At 41.1% G+C, this 16,310-nt stretch overlaps 1 protein-coding gene across 7 annotated transcripts in view; it reads right to left on the bottom strand.

Annotated features, from left to right (window-relative positions):
- The window catches only part of GOSR1 (golgi SNAP receptor complex member 1), a 28,922-nt gene that overhangs the window by 12,149 nt on the left and 463 nt on the right, over positions 1–16,310 (bottom strand). Inside the window, exons 2-6 of one of the 7 annotated variants that reach the window (XM_066201881.1) lie at positions 16,160–16,274; positions 14,632–14,719; positions 14,339–14,446; positions 13,175–13,266; positions 12,944–13,018 (exon numbers count right to left, since the gene is read on the bottom strand). In XM_066201881.1, coding sequence (XP_066057978.1) covers positions 12,944–13,018; positions 13,175–13,266; positions 14,339–14,446; positions 14,632–14,719; positions 16,160–16,274 — 478 coding nt within the window. Of the gene's footprint in view, positions 1–12,943; positions 13,019–13,174; positions 13,267–14,338; positions 14,447–14,631; positions 14,720–14,823; positions 14,887–14,917; positions 14,938–15,018; positions 15,091–15,700; positions 15,803–16,159; positions 16,275–16,310 lie in introns of those variants that run through there. The other 6 variants (XM_066201882.1, XM_066201884.1, XM_066201885.1 and 3 more) reach the window with 6 other exon arrangements.

Below are 16,310 nucleotides of genomic sequence, written 5' to 3'. Positions count from 1 at the left end.
GGAGCAGTACAGCTCTCTCTGCCTCTGACTCAGCCGGAGCTGCCTGATTTGGAACTTTTCTTCTTCCCACAGGAATTCTGGAGATCCCTCCACAGCTCCAGCTGGAGGTGCAGGGGAAGGAGCACGCGGGGCAGCGAGCGCACGCGTGTGCGACCTGCCTGGGGAGGGGGAGAGAGAGGCAAACAAAATGACTTTATTTGTCTGTGAAGAGGAGTGAAAACACGAAGGTTGCTATTTCAGGCTGTCCATGGATTGAAATACAGACACAGAACAGAGAACTAAAAATATTTTGCTCGATTTTAAGCTGCCAGGGACTCGACTGGGGCAGCAAACAGAGCTACGCTAAGATTTGCATCAGTTGTGAGCACGTTGGTTTAAGCAAATAAAACCAGTTTTATTCACTGTGTGGTGTTTATGACACTGGCACAGAGAAGGGAAACACCCTAGATGTGTACACAGAGCAGTGTCACAGCATCTCCCCATGTCCCCAAGGCAGGCAGAACAGGAAAGCAATGCATTAAAGATTTCTGTAATCGCTGAGTCTCCAAGAGGCACAACGCAGCTGATAATGTGCCTTTCATAGATAGTCTCAAACAGACAAGTGTGTTATGTGGGCAGGGCATAATAAGAATAAACTGCAAAACCATTAGAAAACAGCCTCAAAAGCAAGAGCAGTGCACAAGAATGAATCACTTTAGAAAAGGTTCAATTTTTTTAAAAAAAAATTATCAATGAAAAGGTATTAAAAACCTTGCTGGAAACAGGTTACACTTAAAAAAATTCTGTGGAAGAAAATGTTAGAACAGCCCTATTAAAAAACCTACCTTAGAAAAATCATTATCAGCTCCTCATCCATTTAACTGAGTAAATTACAGAATTTTTATGTTGATGAACTGAAGTTGACAGAGAAGCTGAACACTTTTACAGACCTCAAGTGACCTAGGATGTCCTCCAAGGCTTTTAGAGCACCAAAATTAGGCTTGCCAGTTTACAGCACGGACACTCACTGCTTTTTATGATAGAGGCGAAGTTGTAGATGGGCAGTTTTATTACTTAGACACATAAACACAAAAAGTTATTTAAAAGCTTCAGATTACATTACAGTGTTTTATTTTTATATGTGTATGTACGCTTATACACACGCAAAAATAAATTCTGGGCATGTGGCTACCTGTAAAATGATGACAGAAGGTCATAAAAATATATAAACCAGTAAAAAACAGTTCTGAACACCAATACACACAGGCATGAGCTGCAAATGCCAACACAGAGCATTTACCAGGCACCTGAAGCCTCAAGATCAACATTTCAATGAGGAATCATCCTAAATATTTAAAAGGATGAGATACACAGGAATTTTCTTCAGAATGAAGACGTGTAGGTAAGGGCAGACTAAAGGAAGCACAGATTTATTAGCACAACTTTCTCCCCAGCCCAAGAAGAATCAGCTCTTGAGAGGATTTCCAAACTCATCTCTCCTTGCAAGGTGAACAAACTCCCCAGGAAATGGCCACGACATTCCCTGACATTCTGGTAAAGGCAGTCAGTGTGAGCGGGAACATTTCGGGGATTCTGATGTGCAGATTTGGATTCCTTGGCAAACACAGATTGTAAAGTTCACTCACAGTGACACCCAAACAGAAGCATCTGTTTCATTCATTTTACAGCTCATAACCATAAAAATAAGTCAGATTTAAGGAAGATCAGGAACACAAAGTACAACAGGGCCCAGAGACACAAGGCAAGTTAGCAGATCTCTGACTATTAATAACCTGTTCTCCGCAAATAGAAGCTGTTCTCACAATTAAAAATAACATTCATTTCAATCATTTGCCAGAATAAAAAAATAACATTGAACAAGGCAATTGTGCTTAACTTACATATTCAAAACACTACAAAAAGAAGCTCTTAAATGAAAGTCTATTGACTTTGTTCTTCTGCTGTCCAAGCAGACAACAAATCCAGTGGACATTTCCTTATGAACATCCAAGCAAAAGATGGTTCTGGGCATTATTAATCTGACTTGCCATCTGTTTCAATAAACTCTGCATTTTCACCTGTCCAGACAGACAAAGCCATTTAAAAATACTACAGGAAAAAAAAAAAAAAAGGCTGGAAGCTGCTGAGGCAATCACCTCCTGTAAGGAATGGCACAAACCCAACAGCAGCAGCAGCAGCCATGCATACGAAATAACCAGGCCTCTGTGCAACTGCTGTCTGCAGAAGATGGCACAGCTTGTCTTTTAAATATGCAGACAGGTAAATTAATCTGAAGCAGAAATTAAGTGAAATATGCCTCCCAGATGGAAAAGAGTCCTGCTCATCACATCAGGTTTTTACAACTAAAAGAAAGCATTTCATGTTGTTTGTAAGGCAAATCTCTGTGTCTGCACTTAAATAAAATCCATTAATATAGAGGAATACTTAGCTGAGGACTGGGCTTCTCTCATATCCATAGGTTTTGTTGCTGATACCCAAACCAAGTCAGAGGAACAGGGCAAAGCAGTAAAACTCATCTGCACCCAACGCATCTCACAGCATGCTTTAAACCCTTCAGATGAAATTAAGGGTAATATTATCACATAGAATAATTTAAAAGGGATAGGGAAAACCCTGTAGAATAAACTAACATAGCACTTGAAAACTATTTTCTTCCTTTCATAATGAATAACTACAGGAATAATAATTTTACTTTGTTCTTTCTCTAACTGCTCTGCTCTCTCAAACTGCCTCCAATAAATCTTTCATATTTTCACAGTCCTGCATCACCAGGCAATGTGGAGCTTCAAGGAATGCAAAACACTCTAATACAAATATATAGCTATGAGGCAAATCTGATTTATACAGCCAGTTATTTCCATCGTCATAATAAGAGAATAATAATGAAAAAAACCCAACCTCTGTGCACACACACACACAAAAACCCAATCTCCAACTCATTTTTTCTGATTGCCATCAACATTCCTTATCATATTAAAAATTCATGATCATTAAGCTCTTTAAAAACTTAAGTAGAAGAATGTAAAGCTGAACACTTTTTTTTTTGCCTCCCTGTGATAACAAGATATTCCAGATTTTATAAGACTTGTCCCAAGTTTGATTCAATTTAGCTTCAAAGTAGCTAAAAAAGGCACAAATTGCTGTAGAAGTCTATTTATTGTGTATTAAGACCAATATACTTGACTAAGCAGCACACATTTTCCACTTCCAGCATGAGAAAGGCTGGCTGGCCAAAAACAAAGACATGAGGCAAAATAGGCTTTTTCAGGGATGAACAGTTTCCCCACAGAAACTACTCTGAAAGCAAAGAAAGGTTCAAATACTGACTCAAACTGCTCTTTTTTGTTGGTTTTCTTTGAGTGTTAATTCAAGCACAAATCTGGATGCTAAGGAAATGCAATTTTGTCACATTGTCTGTTGCAGAAGGCAACAATCTAACACAAAACCCAGCACAAATGCGTGCATTATTCAATGTATAAATTTGCTCATCATCATCACATCTACAAACTCTGAACACCTCAGTAAGCTTACTGCTGCACACCTCAGAAACCCCTTTCAGTAAGAATGAGGAATAGTTGCAAAACTGGAGAAGAAAAAAGCACAATATCATGTTGCTTTTCATCAATGCCAGCAATTAGTTAAATCTAGAATGAGAAGCACTGGAACAGAATCCCATTGCTCTAGGCAAGAGTAAACCAACATTGTCTGGTGCTGAATTTCTTTCCAGATGGAAAGAAATTCTACATGAGGGAAAAAAAAATACACAGAAGGCATCTCTTTCACTGCAGGGAAGAATCTGCCAAAGGATTTCCAGGAAAATAATCTGGTGAAACCTCCTCCCTCCAACTGCAATCCTGTAACACAAATTCAGCTAAAAATTTGACTTCTAGCTACATCACTAAGTAAATACCTCAACAGTTCATCAATTCCAGCGATTTGGACTTTAGATACACTAAGAAAAGCACTTTCTTTGCAGCTAACACCTGCAAACACATCTACATGTGCAACATAACCAATAAAAAGATTAGTGGTTCTAATTCAGTTTAAAGGAGGCAAACAAGCACCAAGGGAATTTCTCCCTTGAAACAGGGATCCACCTTCACAAGTGTGACAGCACCAACAGCTGTTTCTCCTGGATTTCCAAAGGGTATAGCCTGCACCTCCACTGAACTCCATGGAGCTGTCTGGGAATTATCAGAGTGGAAGAACTGTTTCTCTACAAGAGGAGTTAGCCAAGAAAGCTCTTTGGCATGCAGACGACTGGGAAAGTGCCTGAGAGCCCCAAGAGGGCGAGCAGCAGCAATACTGCTTCCCTTACTGCAAATCTATAAGGGAATAAGAGCTTCTCAATAACCTGCAGTGCTCAGTTTACCCAAAGAAGGCAGGTAAAAACTTTAAAAAAAATGAGAACAGCTCCTACGGTCCACATGAAGTGCAGCAGCTGGTTGAGCACAAACCCAGTGCCAGGATGGCACCAGGTAATGAGGCCTCGAGTCCTGGTTGGGAAAAGTTCCTGGAGAGATTGACCCTCCCATGTAATTGCTCCATATTACCCATAGGAACCAAGTGAAATCAACTGAGGAGGGCAGGCTTTACTGTAAGTCATTATCAGCAACCACAACTGTCAGAACAATTCCAGTAACTTCCTAATGGACTCCATCGGCATTTCCTCAAATTTTACATCTGCACGCACTGCCAGCAGCCAGGGGCAGGGCTGCCTGCATTACTGCCCCTGCTTTTAAACATGGGATTTGGACGGGACCTTTAACTAAAGGGAAAACCCGTCAAAAATCAAGCAACACAGGCTCTGATATCTGACACCGACCTGACTAAAATGGAGCTCTCCCAGGATAACCTGTCAGGGCTGATTTGTTGGGCACACACAGACAGGAGATGCTCAGCTTACAACAAACACAAGCTGTTTGTAATCTGTGCTGTAACAAAATAGATTGTATCACTTTTCTAGCTCAGTGTTTTTTGACTAAAGCTTGGCAAAGCTAAAGAACTGTTCCACTACTCACACACTCCTAAGTAACCAGGAGAGCACAAGGGGGAATGTCTTCTGCAAGAGCCCCATCACATAAATAACTTCATAATTAATATCTTTTTAATTTCCAGTCCAGCTAACACAGAAATGAAGTGGGAGTTATCCCAAGGATGACAACCCAACTCTAATGTAGTATGAAACCCTAAAATCCACACTGACAGACACGTGTTCTGTGCCCTAACTGCATTTTCACCTGCTGTGGTTTTGAGGGTTTTTTGGGAGAAGCTCTGTGGTTTTCATGCAGGACTTGGCTGAGGTACATGATTTACAATTCTCTACCTGCCTGTTAATTAATTTCTGCCCGTTGCAGAAAATGATTCTTAAAGCTGCACAGTTAACTATGCAACATAACAAATACTTGTGGTTCAAAATGTAGAAGTGCACACTACATTTAAACGATCCACAAGCCAAATCCAGGATGCAATTCATTAATGGATAAAGATCTCAGCATTTTCCTTCTGACCCAATTTCCCAGTGTTCTTAGAGCTTTTTATCTGAGACTGAACAAGACACATTCTTCCAGAAGTGCAACTATACTTGATATAAACAAGTCTCTCAAGTGAGAGGAAAACACTCTGCATCTTTCAAATCACAACAGAACTAAGGTCCTTGAAAAGTTCTAAACAGAACTCTATTATTAGGATAAAATAGGGGTGCTTTAAGGGTAATTTGGATCTAGTTCTGCTTAGCATCATGGATTTGATAGAACACAAAGATATCTGCACAGCAACCATTCAGCAGCCAAGAATGAGGAGAACCTAATTCCGATGCATTAGGAGAGGCTGAAATTAAATAAAACTCAAGAATGACATTTATGCAGTAGTGCGGTAACTTTCCAGAGATACACTCTCTATATAAGAAAATGGAAATAATCACTACTTAACATATCCATGCGCATCAGATTGAGTTCAACAGCTTGTTTTTACTGGAGGATCCAATAGCAAATAATGAGCAAGCACTTCTAGCCCTAAAGAATAATGAAGTGCATAGCCACACTGACAAAAAAAATGACATGCTGCATTAGAATAATAAAAGTGATTCTCAGATTGCACAAAAGGAACTCGACAAAACTCCACAATTGTTGATTCTGTTGAAAAGCTGCACCTGCTTTTCAGAACCAACCCATGGCAGGAAGGATTTCAGCACTCGTGAAAGCCCTAATTTCAATACAGACCTTGGAGGGGGAAGCTGTCCTAGTTAAGAAACAGTGTTGAAAGGAAAGCTAAAAACAAATAAAACATGCATCAGCGACTTGTTTATTTCTGAAAGGAGCAAAAAACTTCAGAAGAAACCACAAAGCCCTGAAGTTTGAAGTGTGGCTTTATATCCTTCCCTTTCCCAAAGCGCTGTTTCTAAGGGGAAGCTCAGAATCAAGAACCAGAGCAGAGTTTTTGTCCCAGTCACTTTTTTTTCCATTATATATTCAGGTAATCTTTCACTCTGGGAGAGTTTGCCCTTTAGCTTCTGCAGACATTCATAAAGACCTGCAAGAGTTTCCATAGCCACTTTCCCTGGGGTACATGGAATTTCATCCATAAACCTCCACTTTTTACACAGATGAAAAGCAAACAATGAGCTTGAAGCTCTTAATGTTAATGTGGCTGCCTACTTTGTCACCTGGATAATTCAGTTTTGTACTGGAAGTTACAGAGGAAATTCCCAAACTAAGTTTTGTGCTGTGTGTGGTGGGTTTGATTTTTTTTTTATTTGGTGTCCCCGTAATTTTAGACGTATTGAGATATAAAAATGTCACAACAGTCATCAGTGTCAGGGAAATTATTGATTACAATATTGTTAAAGCAATCCAACTATTAGGAAAGCAGGCAAATAAACATTGAGACATAGAAGCTTTGGTTTAGTGGTTTGGGTAGGGGTTTTGTTTCAGGCCTAAATACAGCACAGGAAGATTAAAAGAAATAGTTGATTTTACTCTAATGAAGCCCAAACTATTTTTAGAGGAAAAAAACCTCTTAAATCATGAATTGCTTGGCTGATTTTCATGATCTTTTATAAAGTTATTTATAAATAATAGTAATACCCAAGAGAGCATCTTTCCTCATTGCCTGAAGCTTTGAACCTCCCCAAATTCTCATTAAACTACTTCAACAACTTGCTCATAGAGTCACATAATTATATATAGTGAAGTTTCTCCTTTCCCAGAAGACATGAAATGTCTCCCTTTCTGAACATTATTTACTATTAAAATAAGAAAACAGCACATTATCCTCAGTCTGGTGCTGCAGTTGAGCAGATGATGTGCCCAAGTGCCGTATTCAGTTGGGGACTGTGACAGGGGAAGCTGATCCAGCCACTTCCAGAGTGGCCTTGTGTCCCTCTGCCACCAGTCTTCAGGAGACAGAGGTTCTGCCAGCAGCCTTGGAGATAAAACCCACTCAAGCCCAGACAGAGATAAGGCTAAAGGAAAGAATCACTGATGCAATCAAGAAAACTCTGCAGCAATAGAAAAGGAGACAGAGCAGAGAGACAGACGAGAATTGTATTTTGAAACAGGATTACAGGACAAGCTGTTGTGCATCCTTAAGTAAGCCTTTGCAACACCAAAAATCCTCCTTTACTCAAATCCCTTCTTTGAAAAGTGTTTTCTTTGTGCTGCTGCTCAGACAGAGCACAGAGCCCTGCCCCAAAAGTCTGAGTATTTCAGTGCTAAGGCAGTGAGGTGATTACCACAGCCATCCCAGCACTGGCACACACTTTTAATACAGCAATTTCTCAAACTTCCTTATTCCAGCAACAAAGGAAACAAGCCAATGGTGTTTGGGAAAACAGCAGCACAACATTGCCAGAGGTCTTGCAATTAATGGCCAGCAGAGAGATGTTTTAACCTACATTCCCCAATCCCTGCTTGCACTGTAACTTCCAGTTCAGTGGGCAAAGTGCTGCAGCCCTTCTCCAGCACTGCACAGCACCAGATCCAGTCAAACCCTCCAAAGCAGGGCCATGCAGAGCTCCTCTGTCTTCCCAGGGCAGAGCTGTTTGGTTTTTTTTTTTTTTCGTAACTGCTCCAGAGCAAAGATTATTCATTCCCAAGTGCTGCTTCAGTTAAAATCTGCATTCAAATTAAGAGAATGGAACCACAAGAATGCCGCATTCTGCTCTGACATGAACAAAAATAAGTTTAATTAAGAAGCAAGTTTGGTAATTTAAAAAAAAAAAAAAAAAAAAAAGCCCTTACTGGGCCTGACTAAAGTGGAGCTCAGCAGTTCTGAGGCTGCAGAGCAGGCAGGCAGCAGGCACCCAGGGAAGAGCTCATCACATTCCTCCCTCCCTGCTGCTTCCCCAAGCACCTTGGGATGGAAGAAGGAATTGTTGAATTAGCTGGTTTTCCTGCATTCTCTCTGTTTCCAAGAGAAGATGAAGGAGATGCAGTGGTGAATTGTGTGTCAGCTGGAACAGTCACTGCCCAGGCAACTGCGTGTCTTCTGCAATTGGAAATTAGGGAGGGGATGGGAAGGGAGGCAACCACAGTTCTCTGGTCTTAATCCAACCCTGAAGTTCAACTAAAATCCACAGGAATCTGAGCAGCAGCAGCACAGTGAATGGAAACCAGGGCATGCAGAACAGAGAACAGGGACAACAAAAGAAAAAGAAATTCTATTAAGGCAGAAAACTGGCAGCTTTCTCCCAAAAGATCAAGCCACCTGTAATCAAAAACCCTGCAAGGTGTCTGCACCTCGATGAGCTGATCTCTCTCTGCAAATCAGTGCTGAAGTTAAAATTTGTAAGAAAAGACAATATTTGGAGGAAAAACAGTCAGTCCCTCCCTCCATTAAGATCTTGCCTGTATCACCAACAAAGTTTGGAAGCAGGTTTCCTGGTGATTATTCTCCGCTGAATGTGCCCATTTCTGCCCAAACAGCAGCAGGAAATTTGAAATAGTTCTGCTGATAACAAAATGTCACAATGAAAGCAATAAAAGTGTTTAGTACTCCAGAGTACTCCACATACATGAAGCACTGCACATTACTTTCTCCTCATCATCTCAGGTATGTATTATTAATTAGCACCATTACACAACTGCTGCAGGTTCCTGTTATTTCTTTTCCTCACTTCTCTTATTCCTCTTTTCTCTTTCCCATGCAGCACACGTTCCTCTGATTTGTTTGCTCTCCTATTTCTCCTCCTTCAGAAAAAGTTTCTTACCCCGATACTCTGGCACCCTGATCCTCTCTGTGCCTGTTTTAAACATTTTAAGACACACAGCGGTGTCTGAACACTCGCAGAAGGTTCATCTCATCTACCTGCATCACTCACACACACAACTCCAACTAACGGGGTTTTAAAAAAATTTTATTGGATAGATTCACAGGCTGCATAGCAACACTCAGCAGAAACATGCAGTCACCTGACAACAATTAAAAGCACAGGCACCTGCCTCACCACCAGCCACTTCTTTTAGAAAGGGATAAATGACTACTTTTTCGAGTGCTGGAGTTGAGTAATAAAGTAATAGTCACACAGTTGCCCCACAATGACAGAATTGATGTGTTTTCACCTCACTTTACAAGGAATTCATCATAGGTAATAACAGCTGTAATTTCAGTCTGAACTTCTGAAGATTTCATCGATTTTTACACAAACTCATCAGTACCCCCTGGTATCACTCACCTACAACACATGGGAGATTTTCACTTGCATACACACACAGTATTGCAAATTTAATCAAGGACATAAGTTCCTTCTTTGCTGACTTAGACTATAATTCATCAATAACTGCAGAATTTCTCAGGGCAGACTCTAGGTTGACAGAATTGTTTCCTCCGAGGCAGCACTTTTCAGGGCAGTTTTTAAAATGCTAAGCTAGATCTATTCATCAAAATTGTTTTCTTTAGATGGAAAACAGCATGAGAAGAAAAAGGATGATTTGTCTATACCCCTGGCCAAAAGCACACAAACAGAGAAGATGAAATACCTTTAGGGAAATGGCACAGACCCAAGAAAACGAGATTTCAAAAATGAATAGCAAATATGACCACACTAGATTGGGTATTTCTTTAAGCATCCATAATGCCAAGAAATCTGAGGTATTAGGTAAAAATATTAACAGGGCATCAATACTCAAAAACATCTCTCTGCCAACCTTATTTCAATTAACAGGGGTTAATTTTTTTATTTAAAAAATTAGGTGTTATCCTTCATCTCTCCAGCAGCTGATAAAGCTATTCTTGAATTACCTTTATACAACTTAGAGTGACCTGGAAACTTCATGCCTCCTATGCACAGCCAGCAGAACTTCTAGACAAATTTTTCCCAACAAAGAGCTGATTGATGAAATGGACTGAGCAGCAGCGAAGCTTTTGAAGGGAGAAGAACACGAGGTGTTTTGTCTCACCCTGCCCGCTGTGGGGTGAGGCAGCACCGGGCCCCCTGTGCCCCCTGCCCGAGGGCTGCCCCAGCTCCACTGGGATTCCAAGGTGGAAATTCCCTCTGCTGCCAGCAGCACTGACACAGCAGCCAGCCCCACCCTGGCAAAGGGAGGCCAAATGGATCCAGGATCCTCAGGGCTTAATGGAAAGCCAGGCACAGGCAGGGTTTGTGCAGTGCTTTTTGCCATTCCCTTTGTGCCTAATGTGTGTTGGAGCCTTTTACTCATCAGCATCTGCTACTCACAGGTTTTTTTCATTTCCTCTCCTTTTTTTAGGATTACCTACATGTGTAACATTAAGAGGATCTTCCTCGTGGTGTTCACAGTGTGACACAAAAAATGAAAGAGGCAGATTTAGGCAAAAAGCAGGAGAGTTTCCCGCCTCTCCTCTTGTTCCACACAGATACCCCACAAACAATCCCATCCTGCAGCTTTTTAAAGAGCATTCACGGGAAAAAAACAGCCCAGAGAAAACCCCAGTTTGTGTTTATTCTGTCTCACATGGCTGTGCTCAAAGGAAAAGGCTGACAGAAGAGTCTGGCACTCAGCAGTGGGGCAGCAGTTCACACATTCTGTTTTCAGATTATGCAATAAATATGTAATAGGTCAAAGTACTTAATATAATAAATTAAGCAGGGTCAAGACCAAGCGAATGCTCCAATATCTGATATGAATATATAATTCCTGTGGCATTATTACACTCTTTTGGAGAATATAATAATACATTGCAAAGTTTATATTCCCGAGTCTGTTTTTCAAGCTCTCTTCATAGATTTCACTGCACTGAAAACATTTGGATTTTTACTCCAGTATCTTTGTGTAAATATATTCATCATCTACTTCTGTCAATTAGTCTGGCACCAGGATTTACTGCACTACAAATATTCAGCATCATGACTCACACAAAGCTTGTCAGTTTATCCTAGGAGCATGTTTGGTATAATTTGCCAGCTCCTGGTGATTTCTTGGGACCTTTTCTTAGCTTTTACGGCTTTTTTTGGCATGAATAGCTCATTAACTGCTTTCTCTGAAGACAAATATGTTGAAACTCTCTAATAATTTCCTCTGCCAGTATCTTTTTCTGAGCTTACTGATTCTCAATTCAAAAGTTTTGCAAGCTTTGATTTCTTGCCAGTGTTGTCTACTCCTTTTACACTGGATTTCTTCACAGTCCTTACAGTTATCTCCACCTTGCAGAGCATTCCATGATTAGTTTTGGCCCTGTTTACTGAAGATCCCCAACTCGCACTTATTTTTGGTTTTCTTTTCCTCATTGTTGTGGTGGGTTTTTTTTTCAAGTCTTAACATTTTCAAATAACCACCCAGATGGTTTAAAACTATTTCCAAAACTGCCTTAACTTTATTTTTCATGCATTTTAATCCTATCAACATACTGCAGAGTTTAGCATATTTTAAAAACCAAATAGTCAACGCCTCAATAAATGTTAGGCTCAAATTCTGAAGACATCTGCCAGACAATGTTTACAAAATTCTGTCAGTTTTATGCTCTTAATTTTTGCAGACTTCAAAATAATGCACTCAGGGCAAGATCAGTTTCTTAGAAGGGTATTTTACCATATCCTTTTACAATTCCAGAAATATTTAAACATTCTGTTTGTAGATCACATTCAACAAAAATCCTAATTCAAGCTTTCAAACAACCAATTTTTACGTTTTAAAGATACTAAAGAAACTGAGAATGAAGTGGTGATAAGCCACAACTGAAGAAAAATTGTTTTAACTTTCTGTGAAAGTTTTTTGTGCCTTTCTGGCTACAAGTTTAAACATAAGAAAGCCACATGTAATTATTTATTTATTTGTTTTTTTAAATGCAAGCCTGCCCTCTCGTGTGGGCCTGAGGTTTAGCACAACTCCAGGCAAGGAGAGAGGCAGGAAGAGCTATCTCCCGACTCTAAACACCACAAACCCTCCAGTTCTTTGCTCTCACCTGTGCTGTTTTTGCTGAACAAGGACACACAAAGCAGCTACTCAGAACTTGGTGCCCTCTCTGCAACAGGAATAACAACAAAGTACTTTCTATTTGGCTTATCTGCTAACCTAGAATCAATTTGCAAATATTTAACTGTGTAGGTAATTTTGGAATGAATGTCTTCCACCGCTTTTTGTCCACACTCAATAGAGACAGAAGGAGAAAAGGTTTTTCTCTGCCTGACTGACAAAAAAAAAGGAGAGGGAAACCCAGCCAAATAATGGGAGTTTCTGTTTTCTTTCTTAAACTTTACCCCCGTCAGAGTGAAAGGCATCTACTCCCTTGGGAGGAGGAGGTCTGAGTCACAAGTGACTTGCAAAACCCTCTGAAGACAACACAAAACTGTCACTGACGAGATCCTGAAGCCCAAATCACTGACACTACCATGACTATTATCTACCCCACACAGGTCACACTCAGCACAAGCAATAAATGTTTAACCAGCTGCATGAAATTCAAATGTTCCAGCCCCCCCAGAAAAGTGAGGCACCTCCAACACAAGCAAATAGGAAACAACACCTACTTCCGAAGGTGCTCGTGCTCCTTGAGGAACAGTTCTGTTCTTCTGTTGTTCACCCCAGACCCGCTTTTGTACGACCTAAAATCCAACAGAACAGAACCCCAATGAAAACTGTGAATTCAAGGAACTTCTTCTGCTTTATTCAGAGCACAGACACATATTATGCCAAGCATTCTCTCCACTTTCTCCCTCCGAGGACAGTCCCACACCTTTGCTGGAGCAAACACAACTTACTCGATGTCTTTCCGTACTGATCCCAACAGATTTTCCCTTTCTCGTATTGCCAAGAAGTTTGCTTTGGTTTTGTGGAATTCGTGTGTGTAATCCTGTAATAATAAACAGTTATCCCAAAATTAGGGTCCTGAGGTCAAGTGAGCAACACAATACACCCACAGGAGACCCAGCCACCTTTAAAATTGTCAACTGTTCTCTAATACAAAGACCAACTTAGGAATTTAACAGCAAAAATGCTGGAAGTTAAAAACTCACTGCTCTTAGAGTAGTTGCTAAGGTTGATGCCTGCAGCTACAGTTCTGGAGGGAAATCCACTGTAATTCCTTCTCCCAGTTTCAGATATCCTAACCTTTCTGATGAATTAGCTTGTGTTGAAACTTCCCACCAGAAGCCCTAATAAAGCTTACTTCTTTGGTGTGGTGAAGATGCTCTTGAGTTTATTTGGTTGTTACACCAGATTAAAAAAAAAAAAAAAAGTATTTTCTGAACAACAAAGATGACTTTTATTTTTAAGCTGCAATTTTACATTTTAAACCATTTCAGGCAGGTGGAACTTCTCAAAACCCAATTTAACTGGCAGGTGGTATGCACCAAAACCATTGTAACCATTCATAAAAATGCTATTTTTCTCCACACTGTGTATGGATAGCACAGACACCAAACAGAAATCAAACTGTATATGACCAGCCAAATTAAATATGCATCTTAACAGTACTATAGCATGGAAACATGGTTAATTCATAGCACTGACTGGCACCTTCAAACATCACATTTCCTTCATCTCCCTTGAGAAGCTTAGGAGCTTTTACAATCGTGTTTTCTGAAGTGTGATGTTCCCTTGCAAATTGTTACGTGACAAACTACACAGACAGGGTAACTCATTACATTTCCCCTTTTACTATATAAAACCCCCCCACTTAAGGCAGCACCCGTTATTGTTCTTTCTCAGCTAAGTTCTAACCACCAGTATGACATAAAAAGCACGCTTCTTTTTTCAACTCAGAGGATTCAGTGGGTGCCTGGAGAGAAGGACAGCGAGGTGGAATCAGTGGCATTCTCACCTCCTGGTGAGACACTCCAGCACGCTGTGCTATCAGCATAGATAATAATAATAATTTTAGCCAAAGAAAGAACGTGAAGGCAGGGAGGAGGCCCCTTAGTTACCTGCAGGATGTCCCTGTGGCGCTGCAGCGTGTGCATCAGCGCCGCGTTCAGCGACGGCACGCCCGCGCTGTTGGTGTACTCTGCCATCTTGTCATTTATCCCAGTCAGCTGCAGCAAGGAAAAACACCCCAGAAAATGTGAAATGGATTATTCTTGCAATAAAAAATACAGTGCACAAGCCGAAGGAGCCAGCTCGTCACAAATCCACACTCGGATTTCCTAATTTCCATCACAGAAATCTGGATTGTGGTATTGCCTAAATGCTGAAATAAACCCAAAGTAACTCGAGTTACCTTTCCCAAAAGTTGCTCAATCTCCACAGCCATGGTCTCAAACATTCTGTCCTGGCTTGATCCATTTAAGAGAGGAGTTGTGTCAGAGCTAAGGAGGAGAGGAGGAGCAGTTACTGAAGAGTTGCATCATTTCACGAATACCAGAGATAATGAAACACCAGTGACAGGGAAAGCTGGAAAGCTCCACTATACCCAGGTTTGCTAGAGATTAAATAAGCTCCGAAAAATTGCATTTTCTTATTCTGCATGCCTTTAACTCCAATGTGAACAGATGACACAGTACCACCTGCAGGAAATACAGCCTCTCAGGGAAGAAATGCCTGACACCACACACCCGTCTGGTACCAGTATCCTACTCCCCACAAATTTTAAGCTTGATTTATTTACTGGCAGGAGGGAGCACTGCACTCCTAGCATGTTACTCCAGCAACATAATCACACCTTAGTAGCAGTGTTAGGACAACCCTCTGACTTATTAAGCAATCACAGTCCTATAGAACAACACAGATCACACCACTTATCACAATTAGTTTCACACACCTTCCCTATTTGCTTATAAACTGAAACCACAAGGAAAAGCCACATCTCAGACCAGCCTCCAGAATTATGGCAACTAACATCCCTCAGAGACTGGTCATGGCTCTGGTAATCTGCCTTAACTTGAGCAAGAGAATTAAGTTTGGCACAGGACAGCAAAAACAATGCAAACAATTAGATTACATAGCAAATAAAAGCAGTGAGGCAGAAACAAAAGTGAAACTAGTGTTGTTCAAGAGTAACATGATCACTGGTGAGGTGCTCTCAGGCTTGAAGACAGACAAGACAAGACTCACAAGACAGACTTGAAAAGTTTTACCACATTAATTCTTCAGTCAAAGATAAATGTGAGTAAAGCAAACAGAAACCATCCCTGTATATACACACAGACCACATATATATACACACACACATCTAAAAACATATGTGCAGCTCTTATTATTCTCATTAACTCTGTCCAAGGCAGAGGGGTTGGAACAAGATGATCTTTGAGGTCCCTTCCAACCCAAGCTGTTCTGTGATTATTACTCACCTCAGCAGAAAGACAGCAAGAAACAGCCACCGGTTTTGAAGAGAGGGCTTGTTCCCTATACAGCTGCTCGGTGCTTCCCTTAAAACTGGGATTACAAAGAGCACACCAGCCCACCTGGGAGATGTAAAGCTAAATTCCCCTAATACCGAAGTCCCTGAAAACCCCCTGTAAGTTTAATACAAGAAAACTCGGAATTAAGCCAACATAACAAGCATTAAAAAGCTCACTGATCCCACACAGAGTGAAGTTTAAATCCAGCTTTTCCCCAGTGACCTGTCACCCACAGCCTGACTCACACATCAACATCACATCAGGAGCGACACCGGCAGCAAGAAGTGCTGAAAGCTCCCCAAGAAGCCAAGCGTTGAGAGCCACAGGTGGGACCGGCACTCAGCAAACGATAAAACCGCACCAAAGCACCACAGGCAGCGTTTAAAACATAAAGAAACGGGCTAGTACCTATACCTGTCGCGTCTTCCGTCTCGAGTGCTGCTGTAGCTGGTGCAGAGCTTGCTGAAGGAGACCAGCTTCAGGTCCAGCTCGTTCTCCAGCTGCCTCGCCTGCTTGCGGAGATCTGCACGGGGCGGGGGACAGTCACCGACCCGCACGG

Source organism: Chamaea fasciata, unplaced genomic scaffold (genome assembly GCF_029207755.1).
Source record: "Chamaea fasciata isolate MVZ Bird 193981 ecotype frontalis unplaced genomic scaffold, bChaFas1.0.hap1 SCAF_21, whole genome shotgun sequence".
NCBI lineage: Eukaryota > Metazoa > Chordata > Aves > Passeriformes > Sylviidae > Chamaea > Chamaea fasciata.
The sequence above is the reverse complement of the archived record's forward strand: the minus strand, read 5'-3'. Positions and strand labels throughout refer to the sequence as shown.